Raw genomic sequence first — 25239 nt, 5'->3', positions numbered from 1 at the left:
TATAGAATAGAAATGTAATAGTAATATCTATGAAATAGAAATGTAGGAAGTATGTAGATGGAATGTACATATTATCACTATCAGCTTATGGAATAAAAGCATTATACTTATACCTCTTGGAGTTTATAACCCCATCATCTTTCATTTTAGAGATCCATTTACAAGGTAATAGCTTATGATCTCTAGGTTTATCAACCAGTTTCCAAATTTAAATTTTATTTAATGATTCCAATTATTTATTTATGGCTTGAATCCACAATTTTCTATCCTTGGAACATAAGTAGACCCTATAAATGGATAGCCGAAATCCGCCTCCGAATTCACATTCGTATTTCATATCTGAAAATTTTCTTACCGGAAAATATATGTATTCGTCCACTAAGCAACCGGATTCGAATTCGGATAATTGCTTATCGGATCAGATAATATCCGGATAAAAATTTATTCGGATAGAGTAAAGTATTCAACATTTTTTTATTTGAAAAGGGATGATAATCGGATTCGGAAACCGGTAATCGGATAATCGGATAATTTTAGAGTAAAGTATTAAATACTTTTCTCTAGAAAATCGGTTGATATCGGATTTGGAGACCAGTAATCGGTAATCGGAAATTGAAAATAAAAAATTAAAAAAATGACAATCACCAATTAATAATCTGATAGTTTATTTGATCGGATTATTATCGGATATCCAATAAAGTTCCAGATTTAAATTTGGATGCCTTCTCTAAATTCCTGGCGGATTCGGATAGCGGTTTTGCTAATCGGATTCAGATTTGGATACTGGTGTATCCAAACCGAATCCAATCCGTTTATAGATCTAAACTTTAGGGCTCCTCATAGGAACTACGTTCAAAAAACCCCAACCCAAAAGTTGAATCCTCAGCCTAAATAGCAAAATTGGTTAAATACCTCTAGGGTAGTCTAATCTCTCCTCACTCTATCTCTAGCTAGCTGATCATTACTCAAATCGATAGCCTCACCCAACACACCAATATTAGTCATAGGGGGACAATTGTCCACTATCAATCTCAAGCTCCTCAACCTCAGACTCATTATTAGCAAAACTAGGTTGAGGGGAAGTCAAGGGTGCATTTGGTTCATCGCCATCAATGACCTAAACAGGTCTTAAGGGGTAACCACTTGCTCTAAGTCACACTAAGTGAAACCAATTAATCTTTGGTCTAGAGGGTCAAAGCTTGCATTGTCAATAGCCAAGTAAGGAAACACATTCTCTCTAAATTAAACACTCCTCCCACAAGGGTTTTCACATTAGAAATGGACCTATCCTACAACTTAGATCCTTTCACTCCCTCAGGATATCATAAGAATATAAACTTCATGCTTCTAGGCTCCATCTTGCCAATGCTCTAGTAAGCAAATGCCTCACACCCAAACACCCTTAGGTTATCAAATTGGGAGGCTTTATCCCACCACATCTCCTCAATAGTCTTAAAACCTATGGTCACAGAAAGGCATCTATTAATCAGATATATAGCTATAGACCACGGAAAAATAATTCACCAATATTTGCCAAATTTTTGCCGTTTTGGGCATAGTTCAAAGAGACTAAACCAAAAACTGAATAAACAAACTATGGTTCAAACTAAACAAATGGGACAATTACAAAGTTACCCCTCTCAAATTTTCCCCTTAATTTGTAATTGCAACTTTACAAATCCATAGTCTAACCAAGCTCTAAGGAGGGAATTGTAGAGGTTGCGGATCTGTCAGTAGTCTTTACGATCATTATGATAAACTCAATTAACATCCTTCAATTGAACATATATTTCATTGATCGAACATGATAAATCCAGTTGAACCCATAAAAAATAAATAAATAATAAATAATTGAGCTTCAACTAAGAATGCTGAGATATTAAATTTTATATTTATGTTTTGAGAAAACTAATGTGTGTGCATTGCCTTCGCATGAGATATTACTTGTCTATCCAAGGTGCCCTTATATGTTTCCCTTGAGGGCTACACAATCTGATAATATTCCCATTTTTTATATGTTTCATGAGTTCTTATGTAAGAAAGCGCTATAGAATCATGTAAGAATATAGTGCAACCTTAATTACCATCTATTAGTTTGATGCAAATAGTTGGGAAGTAAAAAAATCCAACTTAATACTTCTGTACATATAACATTTTTTAAAATAATATTAAATTATTTTTAAGGAGCAATAGAACAGCAAGAAGAAAATATTCTTGAAATATTGATTGGTACTCTGTCTAAAATAAAAATCCATATAATTTTACATACAAAAAAAATGTTGTACATTGTTAATTTTTCTATACTTTCTTTTCTTGGAACTTCAACAAGTCATTCTTGATCTGCTTTCGAAATTCTCTAATCTTTTCCTACATGTTGAAAGTTAAAGATATAAATTCTTTTACTTAAATTTATGATTAGAAAAAAAAAATATACATATAGATTATAAAACTATCCATACCTCAGAGTAATCTTTTTCCAACCATCCCTCCTTCCAGCATTTCATGAACTTCAACATATAGACACCACAATCATCCCTATGAAAAAAATTTTTGGGTTGTTAACATGTGACAGAACAAGAAAAACGATGTAGTTAAAACATAATACTAAAAAAGAACTCACATGTTTTGCTGTGATGGAACTTGAGGCCGATTGACTTCCCATTTAATAGAAAGACCATTCCCATCATTCAATATGGTTAGTAACTCTTCCCACGTTTCCTATCATAAGTCAATCAAAAGTTTTAATCATTTGAGAAATGGGAGAAAAATCTAAGGAATATGGAACTATGATATGATTTCTTATAAAAAGGAACAAACTATTATTTTTTATGTAATCTGTCGACTACGATCAATCTCTTGACTTTTTATAGAATCCAGAAGATGAAGTTGTCTTTTCTTTAGATCTATCACATATAAGAACCAATGGTTGTCTGCACATATGGGGATGAAAAGCTGCACACAATTTACCATAATAAGTCATAATAGAAAGTACAACATGGAAAAGCAAACCAAACAACACCCAGGCATACTTAATCAAAAATAAAAAATAAAATAAGATAAATACTCTTTAATAAATTACCAGGTCACATTCAATCAAGCGGTAGCCTAAATTCTTATATGCATAATACGGTTTCAAATCTTCTATTGTCGTCTCGATGCATGTACCTACAATTATCTTTGTCTACCATAATGAAAAAAATAAAAAACAAATCATATAGTTAGTTTTGATCAATGTTTTTAGTATTGTATAAACGAAAGTAAAGTATACCCCAACTGTGTGTGGGAAAGTAATGGCGTGATACACGTCCATATAAATTTCTTTGATTGAGGATTAGCATTTGCCCGAAGACATCAACAACCTACATGACAAGAAAAGAGAAAAAAAAAAAATTTAATAGGTTGTAAGCATACATAGTAGTAAGGAGTTATACTATGACATACTAAACTTACTGGAGATGCAATCCATTTTCGATCTTGCAAGGTAGAGAGTTCCTCTTGAGTTGCAAAGAAGGTTCCAATTTGTACCAAATCTGGTGTCTACGAATGACAATTATGTCATATAATTAGAAACACTTTCAGTGAATCAAATGTTACTTACACATCTGATGTCGAAACCAAGTATTTAATAATAGCAAAAATATAACTTTTCAAAGTTGAGATAATGGATATATATGAGACAAAGCAAGTGGACTCTATTTAGGAGAGGAGGTTTTCATTTATACTTCCTCGTTACTACTACCATGGTGAGTTTGTTGGACTTCAAGCTGCTCATGGCATCTCGATGCTTGGGCCTTTGGTGGACATTCACGTCGAACATGGGTTGTAAAGAAAATGAAGATTTGCAATAAGCGAGCTTCTTCTTTTTGCGAGAAGCGAGGCTCCTTACGGGGGTCCCGGACCCGCCCCCCCCCGCCCCGGGCCGGCGGGCCGGGGCGGCCCCGCCCCCCCCAGCCCGGTTCAGTCCGGTGCCCTTCTTCCTTGGGGCCCTCCCCTCCCTGGCCAACTCTTTCCCCCCCCTTGGGGCGAAGCTCCGGCGGGTTGGTTTGCGTTCTCATTTACAAGTATCTTTAAATTATTTAGTAAAGCTCAAGTACTACACAATATCCCAAGGAAAAGCTATTCCTTTTAAAAGAGGATGTTAGAATGTATACCTTGATCATGATGTTATCATGGGGAGTGTGTTGGGCTTCTTGCTGTTTAAGGCATTCTGAGTCTTGCATCTCTACCATCTCTTTCAATAAAATCTACAAAAGAAGGTAATAAATTGCAATAAGCAAGTAGCTAATTAGATTTTATACTTTTTTCTATAGTACTTACATTGCCATCTTCATTGGTGAGCTTTCTCCACTTCGACTCAATCTGTCTTTTTTCATTTTTGATCTTCTCCTTCACATAAGTCTCGTGAGCCATTTTCTCCACTAAGCAATTCTTCAGTTCCTTGACTGAGTTTCTTAACCATTCATTATCAATATTCACATTTTTTTGATCAGAGTAGATCACTTCCCATTCAGTGATCTTGGCTTCAGAGATGTTATCATAGGTGGTAGCTTGAATCTGTTGAACTACTATACACATTTGATCTTCCAAGTGACGACGTAAATCCTTCGATGCAATGAAACAATTTTTAAATATGTCGCCATATAGCTTGCAAATTGAATCAATTTGGTCACTTGCCACATCCATGTCTCTTTTAATCACATTTTCAATATTCTTCTTCACAATTTTTTCCTTTTCTTTTTTCTCCTTGAAACAATCTCTGAGTGCCTTAACGGAGCTCATCAGCCAGTCATTATCAATTTTCACATTTTTGTGATCAATACAAATCATATCCCATTCATTGATCATGGCTTCAGAGATGCCTTCATAATTGGTAGCTTGAATTTGTTGAACTACCTCACACATTTGAGCCATACAAAAACTACGTGTCTCCTTACTTTTGAGGGAACAATTTCTGAAGATATCACTACAAGCACTCTTCGACTCATTACTTTGGTTTTGATTGTATGCTTGCACTTCAATCCTTTGCTCAACAACCATAGGAGTAAATAATTTAGATGGAGATGCTTGATCACTTGAGAAATTTGGTGTTCCAGTAGTCGTTTTGATGGCATTGTTTAACGCATCCACATGGCTAATTTCAAGGTTAGAATCCATAGTAGAATTGCAACTCATATTTCCCTCCTTAACTACATGAATTGAATCTTCTCCTCCTCGTTGCATAGCATCACCATTTTTGATGTCATTCTGTTTTAGGTAAAAAGACATTGGTAACAGAATAATGAAATTAAAAGATAAATATACAATAAAAATGAACTCTATTTAGAGGACGTCATTTTCAATTTTTAGTTTTTCTTTTTCATACCTCAACAGAAATTCTAGTGCAGGCCTTCTTTGGTGAAACATTTTTTTGAATTTGAATTTTAACTTCTGGAGGAACAAGTGGACAAGGTGTCGCATCCCCCTTTTCTTGATGACCTAAATGTTGCTTCATTCGATTAATCCCACCACCATGGTATTCCTGCTTGCAATAGTTACACCGAAAACTATTCTTGCCCTTTATCCTTGGGTGTTCAAAAGTTGTGCAATGTTGCCATGTAATGTCCTTTCGTTTAGTCCAAGCAGCTTCTTTGTGTTTGATAGCAAATGAAACATCAACATCCATAATTGCATCTGATAATATCCCAATAGTCTGAAGCCAGCATACGCATGAGAGTATAAATAATTAATAGACAAACTAAATATCAATTTGCATGCATTATTACCGGGATGAGTTCCCTCACCTTCCACAGTTGTAAAGAGAACATTAGTTTTTTAAAAGTTCACGAATTGGTGAAGATTTTATAATTTATTATTATTATTTTTTTAATATTTGTGACCAACTTGAATTGGTGCTTTAAAAATCTTTATGAACTAATGATGGGATTTCCAATTAGCCGGAAACTAAGTTGTTATGTCTGACTAAATATTTAAAGCAAGAGTTCAAATTAAGTTAAACCACATGGATGAAAAACAATAATCAGAATGCAAAGAATATTTGAGATTATGGAAATGGTACTCACTGGGATTAAAGATTTTCTGCAAGATGAGTGGGGGACCCATTTGCCATTTACATATTCTTGACGGGCCCGTATTTTTGACTTCGATACATTTTTCACGAATTCCTCCCATTGATCACTAGAATATGTTGAATAAATTATGTCTTCTTGTCTCAATAGGATTCCCCATATCTCTCCCTTTTTCCATACCTGTGAATAATCATCATACAACTCGATTAAATCACCCATATTAATCTCCACCTGCAAAGACGGTGGCGGAGGCCTTATTCTGGATGCATCTACATGCAGTACTTTTGTTATGTGACATTTAATTTCATTCATGAGATTAGTCTGGAGACTCTGAACCTCAACATGGTTTTGGCACAATTTGGAGATGGATCCTTTGAGCCACCCATAATGCTCAAAGCTATAAACCTCAACCTCCGCTCGAACCTCAAGATGATATCTCTCATCTATTTTTGTTTCCTTAGACAGTGGTGCTGCTGCTGCAGGGAAAAAAAAAAAAAAAACTCTCTCTATCAACCAATAAAAATAAAAATTAATTGAGACAGAAAATGATTAGATTATTTGAAAGTGAAATAAATATATAGGAGAGTTTTCTCAAATTAATTACCTGCTGGGGGTGGACCCATGAATCTAACTGGATCCATCTCCTATTCCGGTGCACCCTTATATGTTCTTTCTTGCATACCAAAGAGCATCCTTTTGTAGGATGTGAAACATAATAAATAAAACCTTTCTCAGCCGATGCTATGTCTATGACTAGCTGCACCTCCAAGATATATCCCACATACCAAATTTCATAATTCTCATAAAATACCTCAACATCATCGTGTAATTGGAATATCTGATTTCTCTCTTCGTCCATCACTTGGGGTTTAGGCTTTATCATCCATGAATTATGCATCATCTTCTTCTTACCCCTATCTTTTTCTTCAACCTCAATTTCATTTCCTAGCAATTCCACTATGGTCCCCGGCCGCCAACCGCCTCCCATATCATCCGTGAAGACCTCAACCTCATCTCTAGCTTTATAAACTTGTACATCTTCCAATTTCCAATCACTTGTTAACCTTCCAATGTGGCTCCTAATTAACAAAGTTATAATTAACATATACTATTACCATGATTAAATCTTACAAAAAAAAAAAAAAACTAGATAATGATCATTTCTTTCCATAAACTTTTGATTCTCAAAACCACCAAACAAAACTAACTGCAAAAATACTAACCTTGTTTTATCCTTGATACCATCATCAACATCATCATCATTAACCATTTCAATTTTAGGAGAAAAGGGATGAGAAAAACACTGTAATTGTTCCAAAATACAAGCAGTCAGACTTGGATGATACTTAACCCCCCCAAAAAAAAAAAAAAGAGCAAATTGCACTAGCACCTCAAAATAGAGGCTTTAAAGCATTGACTCTCCACTTTAAGTTTAAAAAAACATAAGCACCACAATTCATTAAACACATTAATCCATTCTGCTAGTGAATCAGTTAATCCACTGTTTATTTTTCTTTAATTCCAAAAATGCCCTTACCAAAATCTGAAGAGAAAAAAATCCAAAAACATTATCAAATAAGCTTTGTAGGAGAAAGAATATATTTTCTTCTTTTTTTTTTTTTTTGGTAAATGAGAATAAGATTCTTTAGAAGGGTATAATAGTCTTTGCGACAATATAATTAACCATTCCAACAGAATATGATCTATGTGTTTTTTAAATATAAAGTAGGGTGTCAGTACTTTAAAGCCTCCATTTGGGGGTGCCATTACAATTTGCAAAAAAAAAGAAAAAACCACTCTTGAGATTTATATATATACCATAGAAATGGTGGGGCTAGGGGAGGTTCTTACACACATATAGTAACAATCCTTTATAGAATCCTTTTTAATGTACAATACAACACAATTTTCCTTGACCTATTTAAAAAAATGTACACATGATAAGATTATATTAAAAAAGGGATAAACTATTGCCCCAAAAACTAATTACCCCGATTTTAACAACACTCACGCGCTGCCCCAGACCCGGAGTGTGGCTTTATTATGACCCCATTACCCGATTTATCCTTTACCCGTTGGCCTTTTGGGGGGTCTTTTTTTGGTTTTTTGGTGTATTTATTTTTGGTTTTTTAATGTTTTGTTTGTTCGCCGTGTTTTTTTTTTTGTTTTTGCGTGTTTTTGGTCCCTGGGTGTTTTTTTTTTCAGTGTAATACTAATTATTTCTTGTTTTTTCAAGTATTTTCGTTTTAATTATAAAGGGATGTTAAACTTCACTTTGCCTCCTTTGTTGGGGGGCCGTTTTCTGGTGGGTTCTTTTAGTATGCTTTCGGTTTCCCTTTTATATTACATGACCTCAAATTATATTTAAAAATATTTACCTACTACTTATTTTATGCTTTTCAATTCCACCCAACAAAATTTTAGTCTTAACCATGAAAATTATCCTTCAAAAGTTTTTCTCTTCCTAAATTTAGTTATTATTCTTCACTCTTCTTCTTTCATCTTTTCTTTTCTTATTTTTTTTTTTTGGTATTTAAATTTTCGTAATCTAACTCTTAAAATTCAGTTATCAGTCATCAGTTTTTTAAAATTTTCTTTTGTAAACAGTTGGATTTCTCAAAATACTTTTTCTCTTGCAAAATCAATTTCACAATATTCTTCGTTATTTATTATTATATTTTATTTTATCTTCTTTTAGGAGTAAATCTCTAAAATATTTAAAAATTTAGTCTATTATTTTTAAAATCAAGTCAAATTTTTCACAACGATTTTTTTTATTCATTATATTCCACATTTAGGCAAATTTTCTTGCCAACTCAGGGTTGCTCGATTAGTAAAACCAATACCTCCTAATAAAAAGGTTGTAGATTACTCTTGCTAATGGCACATATACTACTTTCATCCCCTACACATGAAAAAAGTGTCATTGTACCCCCCAAAAAAAGAAAATTCTCTCATCTACTGTATTAAAAAAAATAAAAAATAATAAAATAAAATAAAAATAAAATAAAACTTGGTAAACTTATTTTCAAAAAACTTTTAACTAATAGTTCTTAATTCGTAAAAGACATTTTCCACCCAATCAAAATTATGATCAAAACTACCAAAATGCTCATTTTACAGTTTGATCCCCACTGATTTACTCCTCAAATTTACCCCTCAAATTTATAATAATCATTCCTCATTCTAAAAGCTTTTAAATAATTTGTTGATACAATTTAACCATGGCAAAGTTTTAAATTTTCTAAAATAATTTACTCATAAAATTACTTTACCTATGCTCATGCTTATTTATCTTTTAATAATTTAACCCGAAAAATCATAATGGATGATGAAGGTTATCGGGAGTGATTTTAACAAGATTATTTTGAATTTTGAATTTTGATTTTTAGTAAGCTGCTCTTAAAATATTTTACTCCTAAAAAGTAACCTAAGGTTTACTAATTATTGAGATTCATGCATGGAAGAAATGACCAACACTGTAAAATACAAGGTGTACATGCACTAGGGGAACTTTTTCTCTATAAAAGTAAATAGGGGATGAACTAATTACCTCCATGAATGATGAATTTGTCCATTCGTCTTTTACCAACTTTTGACGAGCTCTTAATAAGGAGGTAGATACTGTTCTCAAACACGGTTGGGCTGTCCGAATAAACAATTTCCTTTATTGTATAAAATTGGTTCTTCCCTCTGCCATGTACTTCCCAAATCTCTGCTTTGCTCCAAACATCCCCCTTTTGTACTTCAACAGCTTCATATTCCTTGAAAATCTGATTCTTATTGTTCTCCGCACATGGCCTTACTCTTGATGCATCAATAATTAGTCTCCAATTTCTTTTCTCATAATAAAATTCAATTTGGTTTTTAAACAACTGCTTTATGGTTGAAGAAACCCATCCTTGCATCTGAAGACTGTAGACTTCTACCCTATCCCCAACTGATAGAGTATCTAATGGTTTTCTTCGTTTTACTGGCTGTAGATTTCAAAAATAAATAAATAATAAAATAAAAAGAAAAAAGATTATGAAAAAAAAAAAAGAAGAAGGCTAATGAGAATCAACATATATATTTTCACAAAAAAATCAGCAAATAAACAAGTTCTCAATCTTCCATTATTGGATGAATCCATTTGAGAGTTAGGAGTTAAATTATTTCCTTCAATTTAAAAACATTTCTCTAAAATATTTGTGGGGAAAAAAATAGAATACTTTTATTCTCCTAAAAACTACTATTGCCAACCTATGTGTTTTGAGGAAGAGAGAAATTTCCAAATCGGTATTTGTGTCAAATTCTGAGAAGCAACTATTTGTCAAAGTCGATTTTATTGGATCGCAAGGGGCAGTTCCGTCAAAGTACTTAGTAGGAAACTCAATAGATTGAAGGGATGTCTCCACTCATAAGCTAGATAAAGGATTCCAAATATTAATGAAGACCTAGAGGTTTCCAAAAAGTTTTTGGAAGAGACAGGGGCAGATCTAGGACTCAACAATAGGGCAAATAATGAGAGTCCGAATTACCACCCGATTAGGGAAGCACTGACACTTTTTTACTATACGTATGGTGTGGGGCCCATGTGAGACCCATGTGAGACCCATTGGGGCCTCCTTAGACTTAGTTTATCATTTCCAAACATCGACTCACTCATTAAAATTATAGATAAATTATTAAAAATGACATTTTTATATTTACAAAATATAGATAAATTAATGCACAAGTATCGCAAACAAAAAATATATATATTTTAACATTATCAACATTACCCCCCCCCCCCCCCCCCCAAAAAAAAAAAAAAAACAACATGATTTCAATAGTAGAAGGCTAGATGCAACCACGGGGTTGTTCCAAGTGGTGCGTTGGTTCGCGCGGTTCCGTCGATCCTTGTGGATGCAAAAATCCCGCTGGAGACTCCCCCGCGGTGTGCGGGTGACCCCGGTTTTGTTGGCAAACCAAAAAAAAAAAGGCTAGTGCAAACCAAACCAATCATGTATAGTTGCATTATGTCTTTATATTTACCTCGCGATTTCCGTCGTTATCATGGTCCCATAGCATATCTTGAGTTGGTCGGTGGGATCTCCAATGGGAGCAGGTTCATATGAGAAACATGTAACGAGCCTCTACTTGTGCCTCCAGTAGGTACATGACACCTTTGTCCCCATCGTGGTCCCTGGAGGCTGTTCGGTGGTGGGAAGCAACAAGAGGGGGCGTTGGGTTGTTTTATATATATTTTAACATTATCAACATTACCCCTAAAAAAAACAACATGATTTCAATAGTAGAAGGCTAGATGCAAACCAAACCAATCATGATAGTTAGTTATGTTGCAAATTATAGATATTTTATTCACAATATTAAATCAAATAAAAAGAATAATAAAAGAAATCGAGAAAGAGAGAAATATAAAATAATATAAAAAGGATAAAGAAAATCTAGAAAGAAAGAGAGAAGAAAATAAATCAAAAAAGAGAAAGAGAATATCTAACTGTGTGGAGAAAATTTAGGAATAAAGTCCAACATTTAGCTTTTTCAAATTTTCACTAAACCGCATAGCATGTAACAAAAAACAAAAAGAAAAAATAGGGAAGCAAACAAGAAAGAGGAAAGAGCTGAGAATAAATAGGGGAAATTTTTAAGTATTTAACTATTCTTTAAAAATTTTAGGCATTTAATTGTTCAAAATTTTACTATCCATCTAAGGGGAGACAAATGGGATTGTAGCACACCTAGGCTAGGGTCACATACCTCCAAACCAACCTCAAAGGACAAATGGCAAAACAGGGGGGTAAATATCAAACCAGCAAGCCAAAAGCAAAGAAGATTTTTTCCACAACAGACAAGGACAAAACAAGGCAAAGGGAAAAGTGAACAATAGGAATAAGAAGGGACATGGGAGGGAAAATTATAGGAAAATAGTAAACAACTTATTGATTTAGACGTATGGTTCACGGAGGAGAGGAGTTGCAGAGCTTGTCCAAGGTTGAAGACAAAGCAGATAAAGAGCGTACTCCACTTCTCACCTGCGTGAAATGGAGAAATGAAGCTTAGGAAAAAAATATGCCAATCTGAGGTTTCACAACAAACAATTATCGACGGTTAGGGAATCGTGACCTTTTGAAAGGGCGGCATTATTGAATCTAGGAGAATGTGACCATGTGGCAAACGACATAATTAAACACCGGAAAATGCACAACGATTTGCGCATGTAATGGTCAAATCACCATAAATGCAACACTTGCAAAGCCTAAGGGTTTGACCGAGCAAAGTTCAAGACGAATCAAATGTCACCGAGCACAAAAATCCTATAAACACGTGCTCCTAGATTCTTGGCTCATAGTTTGGGGGGGGGGGCTAGTGATAAGGGAGAACCGAACACGATTTAGTTAAGTATGGTCCAAAGAGTCTTATTCAAGAATGGATATCAGATCTCACACCAGGATAAGAAACCTTACCAAACACAATGGGCTTCATGGGGAGAATCCCCAACATATCTAAAAGCCTAAGGAAGTTTGGTGCCAATCACCATATTGGAATTGGACTCAGCTACCTCGAAGAATGGGGACGCCATACATCCCACAAGTTGGGAACAACCTTGCCTAGGGGATCTAACGGCCAAGGTGATTATCGTTCAACCATATAAGTCCAACTAGTTGCAAATACCAGGTACACATCAATAACCTACTTCCAGTTCTCTAGGCCCTGTAGTTTGTAGGATCTGCTTTCAAGCAGTTGCCTTCCACTAACTTGATTGTCGGAGACGTTCCCTTGACCATCTTGGTCGAGAACATTGCTTTTCATGTTTGCACCAGTTCGCATTGTGATCAAGTGTTTGTAGCAACAGTAGGGAGCATGAATATCTATTGCATTGTGAAGCTTAGTGAGCAAAGTGACTTGGTGCATACCCTGAACTAAAGTATAATCAAGAAATAATCCATTTAAAATAATCCATTTGAAATAATCCTTTCAATCAAGTTGTTTTGATGCGGTTTTGAGAAACACCACTTTAAAGAGGTAATCCAAGGATTTCAAGGGTTAGAATTCATTTGGGATTCAACTAGAAGACCTAATCGGACAGTTCCTATACATTCACCTCCTATCTCTTCTAAAACATTTTCTTAAGCAAAAAGAATAGGGTTTTTGGAGTTAGAGGCTTGTAGAGACAAGTGAAAACAAGTGTAGAAGAAATTAGAAGCCTCAAAACCTCTCGTGGAATGTATTAAAGATATCACCATTCATCTTCTTAAGTTTTTGATGACATCTTAAAATGCTTTAATGATGGTTGTTCTCCAATTAATGTTTAGGTGATGCATATTGAGTAAGGTGTGGTGTAGATAACATGCAAGTGTAGAAGAAGGAAGCAAGAAAGGGGGAAAAAAAAGAGGAAGCAAATTTACCAAGAAGAAAGGAGTTGTGCTTTGTGCTGTATGAATACAAAGTATTTGTAAAAGTACCTAAGAAGAACCAGGAGACAAATAACAGAGAGAAAATGTCATCTCATCTTTAAAGTCCAATGGACAAAGGCAATGCATGTTGTGAGCTTCACTTCATCTCTGGCTTGTGTTAGTTTGATTATATATATTCACTTTGTATGACAGATAGGTTGCATTACTACCATAACCCTATGATAGATGTGTTTTCATTGTGGGGCGTGGCTGTAAGCCAGTTTGTATACTTGGTTACAAGTGGAACATATGAAACCATTGGGGATAACACACTTGCCTCTGTTGTTAAGATGGAAGCATGTTAAATATCCTGAGTCATGGGTGTGACTAAAACATCTTGTGCGTGGGTACAGCCTCCTAGACTCGTTCTAGGTAAAAGGGTAAAAGACTTTGCCTTTGTATTTTTAGGAGTGGAAACTAGTGATGAGTAGATGCTAAGGCCTGAGTAACGATTACTCCATGGGTGTATACAATTTGCCCAACCACGTATATCTTGTGTGTTGTGGATGTTTGTTTTCTCTTGTATTTGAAGTGTGTGATTTGCAGGATAGCTGTAAACTCTTGGTAAAGCCTTTGAGTCTAGCTCAGATATATATATATATATATATGAGTGTGTGTATGTGTACCACTATATGTGACTTTACGAAACACCAGGAAATACTGAAAAGTAGATAGCCTATACAGTTTCAAGCGAAAGAATACAAGATAGCAGTATAAAAGTTCAATACAACAGTGTGCTTAACTGAAAATCTACCACATTTTTGTGAGATAGCTTTCAGCAACAAAATGTCATTATATTGGGGTTCATCTACAGGAACAAGGAAATAGTTGTGAAATCAGAATTTTGTTACTCTGATTCACAGCCCACCCAGCCCTCATTGCATGTGAACCTAGTAACAACAAAATGCAACCTCCCTAAGGCTAGCAAAAATATCAATACTTGTATTCGGGTTATATGAATTTTATTGCAGGAGATCACAAGAATTAATTACAAGGGGAAATTTTTTTGGTTTAAGCTTCCACAAGGGTCTCCTTTTGAACACTAATATCCCATGATACATAAATGAATAAATACAAAATAGAATAGCGGAGGAGATAAAATACCTGTTGTTCCACGTAGGATGTTGATAGTGGTTGAGGTCGAATCCAATTACCACCGATCCATTGTCGATGAAGCCTTAAATTTATTCTACGCACTGAAATGATCTCTTGTTCTGGAATGAGGATGCAGTAATTTGGTACATCATTATCAATGTATATCTCAAGGACCTCTCCCATAACCCAACTTCCATTACCAAATTGACCATATTCTTGAAAAACTTCTACCTCTTGGTGCAAATTAAACGTGATATTCTCATCCTCCTTGTGACCCTTTGGCGGTGAAGGCCTTACTTGTGACACATCATAACATATGGTGACCTCTTTTGATAAATTTGTAACCCAAGACCAAATAAAGTGTGTAACTTCGATTTGGTCGTCTCCTTGAATGTCCCTAATTTTCCCACGAATCCATTGCCAATTTATAGAATGTATAGAAACCTCAACATCATCCCCAATTCTAAGTCGTGGGTGTGATGATTCACCTAATCCTTTACACCTTAACAAGTCACCATAAATAATAAAAATAAAAATAAAAAAGAAATTAATCTTTATCAAAGAATTAAAGAAATGCAACAAGTAAGTAAGTCAATTATATTATAATAGATGAAAGGAAGTACCTCTGTTGTTGTGGGGAGTAATATGCGAGAGCAAAGGAAGAATCCCCAGTCTTGTCATTGGAAACAACACAGCACTGCATGCATTGAAAAAATCCTAATGATAAGTACTGGTTGCCAGATCTCAGACCATGCATTTTTTTTTATTTTTTTATTCCTGAAACTAAAGATTTTATTTTATTTTTGCTAAAAGAAAAGAAAAGAAAAGAAAAATAGAAGATAGTGAAACACATACATACTTGATTACTGTTGTTATAATGCAAAGGTTGACGTGGGCTTAGAGGAGGAGGAACCCATTTTCCATTCACCCATCGCCGACGTACTCGTACTTTTGAACTGAAAACTGTTTCAAATTCCAACATCCAATCATTCTGATTCATAAATAGGACTGAATAAAAGATGGTTTTATTTGTCCGAGCAGCTGCTTGTGTGACATTATGATGATGATGATGATGGACTTCCCAGACCTTTCCAGGGAGCCACAAGTCATCATACAAAAGTATGTCAACAAGTTGGCCTTCTTCAAAGATATTCTGATCATTTTCTTGGTCAGGAGGCGGGGGCGGCGGAGGTGGTCTGATTTGAGAAGCTGTAACACGCATTCGCCTCCTATTAATCTCCAACGCGGTCCTGGTCTCTACCTCATACTCATACTCATACTTGGATTCACATCCAGATCCAGATCCAGATCCAAATCCGTACACCTCCAATATGCTCGCACGAACCCATCCGCCAGTGCTAGGACATTCTTCGTCCTCCATTACAAAGAAGACCTCGACTTCATCTTTGACATTAAAGTAGTAGTGCTTGAACACCTCCATTATTTAATTCACTACTGTTTCATTTTCTTAATTTGGGTAATCAACATACAGCCAAGTCACTCTGCCGGCCTCCCTGTTCAAGTCATTCTAGATGGATGGATGGATGGATGGACATATAGATAGATAGATATAAACGAACAAAAAAACTTTCAAGGGAAAGGAAAAAGGTAGAAATTAAAGCAACTGGCAATAAGGTATATATATTGCCAAGAAAGTGATACAAATCAATCCATAACCAAGAAAAAGAGGTATGAGACGTCATTATACGAATCCATAACTCAGGTAGAGGACTGACCTCAAAGGCTCAAACTAATCTACTTACTGTCTCCGACATCTCAAATCCCAAATCGGTGATCACCTCCAATAAATTTAAGTGTTTCTCTTCTCTGAGCGAGTAATCAACAGCCCAGCCCAGCCCCTTCCTGTTCAAGTCATAACTCAATCTGATTAGGACAAGTACAGAAGAAAGAAAGCCGGCATGACTAAAATCAACTGAGAGAGAGGTAATAAGAAAGTGATCAAACAAACAAACCAACCAATCAATCAATCAACCAATAATATATAACTAATTAATTAACAAAAACGAGTTACGTAGTAACTGAAACTCATCAAATTCAGAATCCCAAATTGCTACATACTACTACTGATCACCTGATCATCTGTCCTTTCTTCACTCTTAATTAATACCTACCTACCAGTAGTACTACTACTCCAATATGATGTTGAGCAACACGATCCTCGATCGATCGTCTATGTTCGTTTATTAACTTGACTTGAAATTAAACACAAGCTAGATATATCATCATAAACATACAGAGGAAGTATCTCCCCGCTTTCCCTTTCTCTCTTATCTCTATTGCCCGAAATTTCTCACTGCTTTCTTTCTTTCTTTCTGCTATTTTGTCCTTTTCTTATACCGATGGCCATAAATATTATAAAATAAAAAAAAAGGGTCAGATTCTTCTCAAAAGGTAACCACCGGGTTCCTTCCTTCCTTCCTTCCTTCCTACGCATCTGCGACGAGGTCCACTTCTTAGTCATCTAGAAGACGCGTCAAGGTTGGATTCACATACATGATAGCTTGGATGATGTGTAAACTTAACAAGAAAGTGTTGGATTTTGACCATTCGACAGATTTTATCTCATCCTTCTTTATTACAGATAAACCTAGCTAGCTAATTGAAATCATGTATGTCCCAAAAAAAAAAAAAATCTATGGAGTTATAATCAAGGAACGATATTTCGGTTGAATTCGGTGGTTCGCTCATGGGCGAACAAGACGAATTGGCGAATTTCGCCGAAAATTTCGGCGAAATTTGGTGAAAGTCTCGCGATGAAATGCATTAAATACAAAATATGAAAAGGCAAAATGGCTGGGGAAAGTGGAAAATGCATTAAATGCTGATTTGACAAAAAGAAGAATGAGCAACCACGTGGATGGTTACAAAAGCCCATCCTAAATTTCATTTTTTTATTATCTTTTTTTAATCTAAAAAGCTGGTCGTACTCGTTCCTCTCTCTCTTTCATTTCTTAACTTCTTCTCTTCTATTGCAGATGAAGCAGCAGCAGGGAGTTTCCTTGTGTTCCTCTCTTTCTTTCATTTCTTCAGTTCTTCTCTTTTCTTGCAGACGCAGCAGCAGCAGGGAGTTTCCCACAAGATGAAACAACGCAACAGCCACACCACCACCATGGAGCCTTGCAGCAGGGCATTTCTGTTCCGACGATGAGATCAGAGATGAAAAATAGGAAACCAAACAAACTTGTTCCGCTAATCTTTAGTTGCTTCTCAGAGCTTCAGGGGCACCAAGATGAAAGAGAGAGAAGAAGAAGAATGAACAAAAATGGCGATTTTCCGGCGAAAACGGCGATTTTCCGGCGAAAGGTTGCTGTTTCGCCGGAAAATCGCCGATTTTCCGGCGAAAAGTTGCAATATCGATTTCGATCCATTTTTTATTTCGCCCACCGGCGAACTGGGCGAATTTCGCCGATATTTCGGCGAAATTCGCCGAAATTTCCTTCCATGGTTATAATTTATAAAATTAGATGTTTGGTTGTGGAATGAAATCTATGGATTCATCCTAAAAAACTATTTGATCGACATGATTTTTGTAAATGTACAAATGTATAACTTTTTTGAAATCTCTGGGATTTCACCCTTACCCATAAATCTACAGATTCACGTTTTTAGTGTAAAAAGGTGAATCTCTAGATTTCATGAATCTAGAGATTTTTACAACTAAACGGGTATAATTCTCAGATTCATGAATCCAGAGATTTGAAATCTCTGGAGTCGCGTAACCAAACAGGCCCTTTAGGCTCTCTTTCACATTTTTTAATTATATATATATATATATATATTCATGTACAACACCTATTTATGAATAACTAAAAGATTTTTCAGCTGCTATTCTTGAAAAATAGACCTGCTACATGCATTTCATTTCAAAAGATTTTTCAAATTCCTTGTTAAATGATTCTTACATTTAGGTCCTTTTAAAACTGACCCAGTCCGGTTGAAAGACTATCAGGGAAGGCCATTAACAATCAAACAGAATTTTCAAAATAACCCTTCAATTTGAACTTTTGGTGTTTTTAGATACCTTACGGGTAGGGTAACCAACGGATGTTAAAACAAGTTTCAACTTAAACATCAATGGTAATTACGACCTTGAAAATTAATTACAAGCCCCGTGACCCAACAGTGATACCAAGTGGGCCTTTGGATTGACAATTGAGACACCATAGAAATTAAATAAAGTAGCAGATGTTGCCTCCCTCACAAATAATGACGAATACCATTTTGTCGGGTCCCCTGTTTTTTTAAGGGTTTGGATCCTCTTTTGGGATGATATCACCCATAGAGTGCCCAGTGATCTCTCAGAAAATGACACATGTTTGATTCATATCTAACGGCTATGATAAAATAGCTCTTTTTTTACTCAACTTGAAACCCACACTACTGTAAAACCCGATTTAGTTTTCAAGTTTCACTCCACCTTCCAAATAAAACTCATCTGAAAAAAATGAAGAAGAAGAAGAAGTGACATTGAAATCGTTCACTTCTCTTTCACTAGAGTTCAAATAAAAAAAAAATAAAAAAACAAACAAACAAACAAACAAAGAAGAAGAAGGAGAAGACGACATTGAAATCACAAAGCCACTTCTTCTAGAAAATTTTCAGAAAAAAAAAAGTCGTTGAAATCGAAACAAAAAGAAAACAAAAACTTTGAGAGAAACTGCTTTCCAGCATTTTCCGCAATCGTTTTTTGAAAAAAGAAACAAAGAAGAAGAAGATGTCGAACAGAGCCTTCTTGCAAAAAATTTTAGGAAAAAAAATTAAAATCCAAATAGATTTACCTCTCAAAGAGTGTTCGGAACTTCGGATCTCATCGACAAGATGAAGAAGAAGCCTACGGAGGTGAAGAAGACAAATGCTAAAGAAGACAGAATGGCAGATGATTTGGAAAGTAGAGGGAAACTTTAAAACTAAATTGGGTTTGGGGATATTAATCGGATTTTACAGTAGTATGTGTTTCAAGTTAGGTAAAAAAATGAGCTGTTTTATCATAGCCTTTAGATTAGAATTGAACACACGCATTCTCTCAGGGCTCATTGAACACTCTATGGGTGACACCCTCCCTAGAAAAGATTTGAACCCGTTTCAAACTTGTTATGGAAAAATAAAAGAATACAAAACTTAAGGCTGTGTTTGTTTGCTGGAATAAAAGTGGGGTGGAAAAATTCTTGAAAAAAATATAGATTTCTTACTTTTCCCTTAAATCCCAAAATGATAGATTGTTTGGTTGCTTGGGGTGGGAAAGTGAGAGACATCAAGGAAACTTGTCTAGTGATGTAGCAATCCAACTTTCCCACCCCAAGTCATTTTAAAATCCCACATATATTGGTGGGACTTTGTAGGTGTTGCGTCTAGAATTTCTTCGAGAGCCGGATATTGAGATGACCACCTTAAGAGCTCTCCAACCAAGTTAGAATAACTAGGATGCCTGCACACACAAAGAAAGCAAGAACAGTCCGGCTTAGTTTTGGCCGGGGAACCGCCTCCGACGCTCAAGTCAGCCTTAGGCAACAATAATGGTTCTTGAGAGAGTTCTCAAGAACGTAATGAGTAATTACTCAGATGAAAGTTCTCGTACCTTTCTCCATGTAGGAGGTGGGTTTATATAGAGGTTACCTGGAGGCGGCGCTTCCTTGAGTTTCGGATCGACGGTTGAAGAGTGAGTGGAGTCTCTTTGGAATAACGACTCCTTTTGTCGGACCAGATAGAGCCGTTATCCGATGACTCATCTCCCCACCCCATAACCTACATAACAGATTAAAGCATCGTGGGAGCAGAATAGTGTTAATTGTCACCACTGTATCTCTGAGTACTCCTTTTGGTCTCCATCAAAGGACTATGTAAAGACCCCAGCGTGCGTACGGCGAACAAAAAGACTGCTTATCTGAAATTTACTCATCGTGCCAAGCTTTCCTATCAATTCTTCTTGATTTGGTAGTCCGTGAACACAAGGAGTCACTGTTGCGGAAAAGGTATTTTACAAATTACACATTTAATGATCCTCTATGATATAAACTTGTCCTTGTCTACTTGCCTCTTTTAATGAAACTTTTATGGGATGGATTGGTGCTAGGAAATGGACCCTTCACCAGGTAAACACTCACAGGGCTGTTAGAGTGTCCTTATCATACAGATTTAGATTTTAGTGTAGCCAAGTTGACTTGATTAACTTAGTTTAGTGACAGTTGATCAAAGCAAAAGCATTTAGTAAGTATTAAATGTGAGATTGATATCATCAAGATACCATATAAGAACAAACAAACCCACCAAATCCTCAATCATATGTAAGCTCTCTCGTCTCTTCACATTGGTGCTTCATCGTAGACACAATTAAACAATGGCTGTCTGGTGAAGATTTGTTCCTTTTTTTAACTCTAGCAAGAAAAGATTGTTTTATGGGCTTCTTTACCTTACATTCACGCAAACCATCGAAATCTTTTTGCTCAATCTGTCATTCCCATGCATAGCTTCGAGAATCAGATCCCATCACCAATCAAATTTGCGAGTCAATTTTCACCCACCTCTGAATCAGATTCCAGAACAAGATCCATTCATCCCAGTTCCAGGTTCTTTAAAACCTGTTCTCATAAACCTCCAACGTCACAATGATTGAGCTGATCATCTGCGTTGAAAAACTTCAATTTCTACAGGTGGATTTGTAGGCCACTCCAATAATGAGGAACTTGTAATTTGCTTCCACAAATAATGCGTATGAGCACCTCACATCACATGGCCAGCGATGGAGAGGATCTTATTTAGCATTGCTGGATTTGTGCCAGTGATCTACTAAGCATCTTCCGGAGAGGATCTTGTCTATACTTAGAAGACCGAAACACTCCAAAGTGTAGAAGAACACCTTTTAAACATGATCAGATCTCTAACTTCTCTTTTGAAGATCACTGGAGCATTTTGACTACCTGGAAAATAATCCAGGTGTTAGAAGTTTTGGTGCTCAGCCCTAACCTGTCAGCTGTTCTGAAAAGAATTTAAAATGGAGTTATCCACCTAGATAAATGGTTTTTCACCTTGAAGAGAATTAAGCCATTGAGTGTGTCATGTACCCACCCATTACTGTTCAAAATTCAAATGTCCACATTATTCAGGAATCGCAAAACAAAATCCAGAATCCATGTATTAAGAGATTTCCCCTTCAACATGGACGAACGAAAATTAACCTTGAAACATTCAACACTATCTCAGATATCAACAAACCCCAAAGATCTCTTAGTAGAAATCTTCTGTAGAACATACCCAGTTGTAGTACAGCAATTAGTAGAACTAAAATCGAACAATTTCTTTAGATCACAAGAATTTGTTAATGTTAAAGCTTCTGACAACTCTCACCAAATTAATATTCTCATTAATATGGATTTATCAAAATCTGCAAAGAGGTAATAAAATGCGGTAACAAGGAAATTTCAGATCTTAATGCCAAAAGATTCCCCAGGCTTGTCACAATTTGTCAGGCATCCAAATGAATCACTGTAAACACACCATTTAGCTGCCAGTCAATAGTGTAGTTTCACAGCTTAGGCAGGAGACATCATGATCCATGCTTTCCATTACGCTCCTATGTCTTCGCAGTCAGGTAGCACTGATATGCTTGGGCAATGAATGAGCCATCTAATTCTGTTACTACAGGTTATCCTTGTTGTAAATAAATGAGGAACATATTTGCACACTAGGCATGGGCATAGGTTCTCATGTTTTCATACTTTCCGCCAGCTTCCAAAGCCAATTGGCAAGTAGTTGAGGAAGCAATGATATATTATGCTAAACTGCAACCAACAAACCAATCTCATCACTCTGTTAATAATACAGCTAATCCTTGAGAAATACATATGGAGAATGAGCATATGTAGACAGACTGACAGAGATCACATGTTGCAAGCCCTGAGCATATCTAAGAAGAAATTTCAAGAGTAATATACCTTGAAGACAAATGGGACAAGAGATGATTCTTCACATAAATGACTGAAATTTTGACTCCATCTCAGCAATACTAGTTGGTCATAATTTTCCACATTTCTGCACCACAAGTCTTCCTGAAGACCTTGGGGGATTGTGGGAGGTCAATACTGAGAAGATGGATTTGAAACCAAGTTCTGAAGCACCAAAATGAACCAACTCAGTCATATAGTTGATTTCTGCACCAAAGCTTTTTCAGTACTAACTTGGGATTTTTGGGAGGTCAATGCTGGTGAAGATGGACTTAAAGTTCTGAGTTAACAAAATGAACCAGCTCAGTCCCACTGGTTAACTTATTTCAGCAGAAAGCCCAGTAAATGGCCATTATTTGGATTCTTATATGATTATCTGCCACTACGGATCACCCCTTCAAGCAGAGCCTCGGTACTGAACAGAAACAGAAATAGATGTAATCAGGGCTGGAGGTGACACCAATGTTGGATGAAAGATACCAGGTGTAATCTAATAAACCTTACTTACTAAGTGCAAATCTAGGCATTCAACAAATCAACTCTTTCTCATTGAACCGGTGTCAGTTTGGTCCCGACACTGCATTCAGATTCCTGCATAACAGTTTAGATGGAATATCATCCAGAGACAATCAGTAATTTCATTGAGAATCAAACAGAAATTCCAGAAGCAGTTAATACCTATTGCTTCCACAGCCAGCAACAGAACGGCATCTTTAAAATGGTTTATTCAAAACCTCAGACATCCAAGTAGCAGTCATACCAATTCACTGGAGACGGGGCGCAGGCAAGAGATTGTCAGCAATCTGAATATTTGGACCAAGAAGAGGTAAAGGCTGGAGCAAGCCACTATTTGACAAGTCTTCCAACCTTTAATGTCCTGCTGCAGGCGTGTCGATGTAAAATGGCATGATCAAGAACTATAGGTCATCCGGAGGATTCTGCAGAAGCGCCAACAGTGCCTGCCGATAAGTCTGGGCAGCCAAGATGGCCTTGCAACCTGGCGATTTCTACACAGGATGCCTACCTGATTACATGCTTACACATATTCCCCAACCTCACCACTGGCAATCACACATGGCAAATTCTGAACCTGGATTCCAGATTGTATACGCCAGAGTCCTGTCTGACTGAGAAATTACCTTCACAAGGCGTAAGTCTTCCACATCCAATATCACATCAATATCTTGAATATTCAATGCCCGATACCAGGAATTATAGAGAAGAACTCCTCCTTCAGGTTTCTGAACACCCAGTTTCTTCGGAATATTGACCAAACCAATACAAGGAGTGGATTTCAGTTGTCAAAAAGGTGGACCAGCCAATCAACTCTATGCCAGGTGCCACCATGTAAATCATTGAACAGGTTGGACTTCAACCTCAAGTGATAGCCTCAATGGCAGCACATGGCTCTTGATTTGGCACAGGGAGAGTCCTCACACTATTCACCCACAAATCTGCAGGCGAAGTAGCAGATGTTAACATATGTACCACTTTGCATAGCGGTGGTACAAATTATTTGTGTCACAGTAGTATGCGCATGGGATTTTAGCTCAATTCAGTAGATTGGTTATAACCAGGATTAGGAAGTTTCTGCTTGTTTCTATTTTTATCTAATACCTTATATAACTGACTGGGTATCTCTATGTAATTGATGCTTGGGACTGCCAAAGCACGCATTTTCTGCTTGTATTTGTCAGTCTCGGTTTCTCTCTGATAGGACCTCTCAAGCTTGTCCTGAGTCCTACCGAAACCTTACTGACAGCAATGATATTATCATTCATGGCAACAGATTCAATACAGACAGCAACAAAATATAACCCTGTTCATTTATCCTTTACTTCTAACAGACAAACAGGAGATAACACCAGAAAGCTATGAACTCAGATTGACATATCAGCAGGATAATATTGAAGTAACAATTGATTTCATTAAGCAACTCTGATATAGATATAGCTGCTGAATACAGATTATGATTCTAATAACTGATAAAGACTTCTGAAATTAAACAAACCAAATCGAAACTCAGATAAACAAAAGCAACACCATGGCTAGGCCATTCCCCAGAGGGTTCCTCAGCACTGCTTGCCTCTTTCCTCTCCCCTCAGCAAGCTCCTCCCCCCTCTCTTAATCCTGCCTCTACAAACTTCCACTGTCCCCCAATCTTTCACTGCCACCTGGCAGCTCCTCAGCCAGCTTTCGGTTATGGGTGTTGCCCAATAGAATCATGCCACATGTCCCCTGCTGATAGGTCTGCCTCTGCTCTTTTGCTGCTGCTGATCCCCTGCTTCTCTTCTTATTCTTCCTTGCAGCGATATTAGGGGGCTTATCACTCTCCATCTTCTTTCCTTGCATTCAATTTCTAATTTTATTGGTTATTTAACTCTTTCAGCAGGCATTAGAATATAAAACATTTAATTGTCTAAAAAGTGCAGCATAAACATTTATTAAAATATTTGGTTGGGCAACATGACACTACATTTCCAACATGCCAGTTTTAATTCTCCACATTATTTTGTTTTTCTCCACATGTGAAGTTATCACAACTATGGTAGAGGATCTCGCTCGAGAGCGAGATCTCACCACCTTGAAAAACCGAGATCTTGACCATCTCGGCAAGATCTCGCCGAGATAAACAATTCTTGGTGTCAACTCCTGGTGGCCCATTTTTGTGGGTTTTAGGAT

General features: G+C 36.4%; 2 protein-coding genes across 4 annotated transcripts; both read right to left on the bottom strand.

The window, feature by feature from the left end:
* Positions 1-1183: 1183 nt before the first annotated feature.
* LOC149025732 (uncharacterized) lies at positions 1184-10216 on the bottom strand. The gene is made up of 9 exons (XM_089145947.1): positions 9619-10216; positions 6060-6245; positions 5363-5689; positions 4318-5244; positions 4152-4244; positions 3451-3537; positions 2621-2718; positions 2460-2535; positions 1184-2367 (listed from the first exon to the last, which is right to left on the bottom strand). Exons 1-9 carry the CDS (start codon positions 9622-9624, stop codon positions 2299-2301), a joined length of 1869 nt encoding a protein of 622 aa, XP_089002073.1. The 5' UTR covers positions 9625-10216; the 3' UTR covers positions 1184-2298.
* Positions 10217-11317: 1101 nt separating this feature from the next.
* Positions 11318-16904, bottom strand: LOC149025731 (uncharacterized). 3 transcript variants are annotated; one of them, XM_089145945.1, is made up of 4 exons: positions 15459-16904; positions 15223-15296; positions 14609-15101; positions 11318-12082 (listed from the first exon to the last, which is right to left on the bottom strand). In XM_089145945.1, the coding sequence occupies exons 1-4, from the start codon at positions 16038-16040 to the stop codon at positions 12008-12010; spliced, it is 1224 nt and encodes a 407-aa protein (XP_089002071.1). In that variant the 5' UTR covers positions 16041-16904; the 3' UTR covers positions 11318-12007. The 3 variants fall into 3 exon arrangements, with proteins under 3 accessions (XP_089002071.1, XP_089002070.1, XP_089002069.1); XM_089145944.1 differs by lacking the exon at positions 11318-12082 and having other exon boundaries at positions 12592-15101; positions 15459-16113; positions 16336-16904; XM_089145943.1 differs by lacking the exon at positions 11318-12082 and having other exon boundaries at positions 12592-15101; positions 15459-16462; positions 16732-16904.
* Between the last annotated feature and the right edge of the window lie 8335 nt (positions 16905-25239).

The sequence above is a fragment of the Hakea prostrata genome, chromosome 2, assembly GCF_041222555.1.
Source record: "Hakea prostrata isolate BN-2017 chromosome 2, UWA_Hpros_2, whole genome shotgun sequence".
In the NCBI taxonomy this organism is placed as follows: Eukaryota; Viridiplantae; Streptophyta; class Magnoliopsida; order Proteales; family Proteaceae; genus Hakea; species Hakea prostrata.
This window is presented reverse-complemented; position numbering and strand designations above follow the sequence as displayed.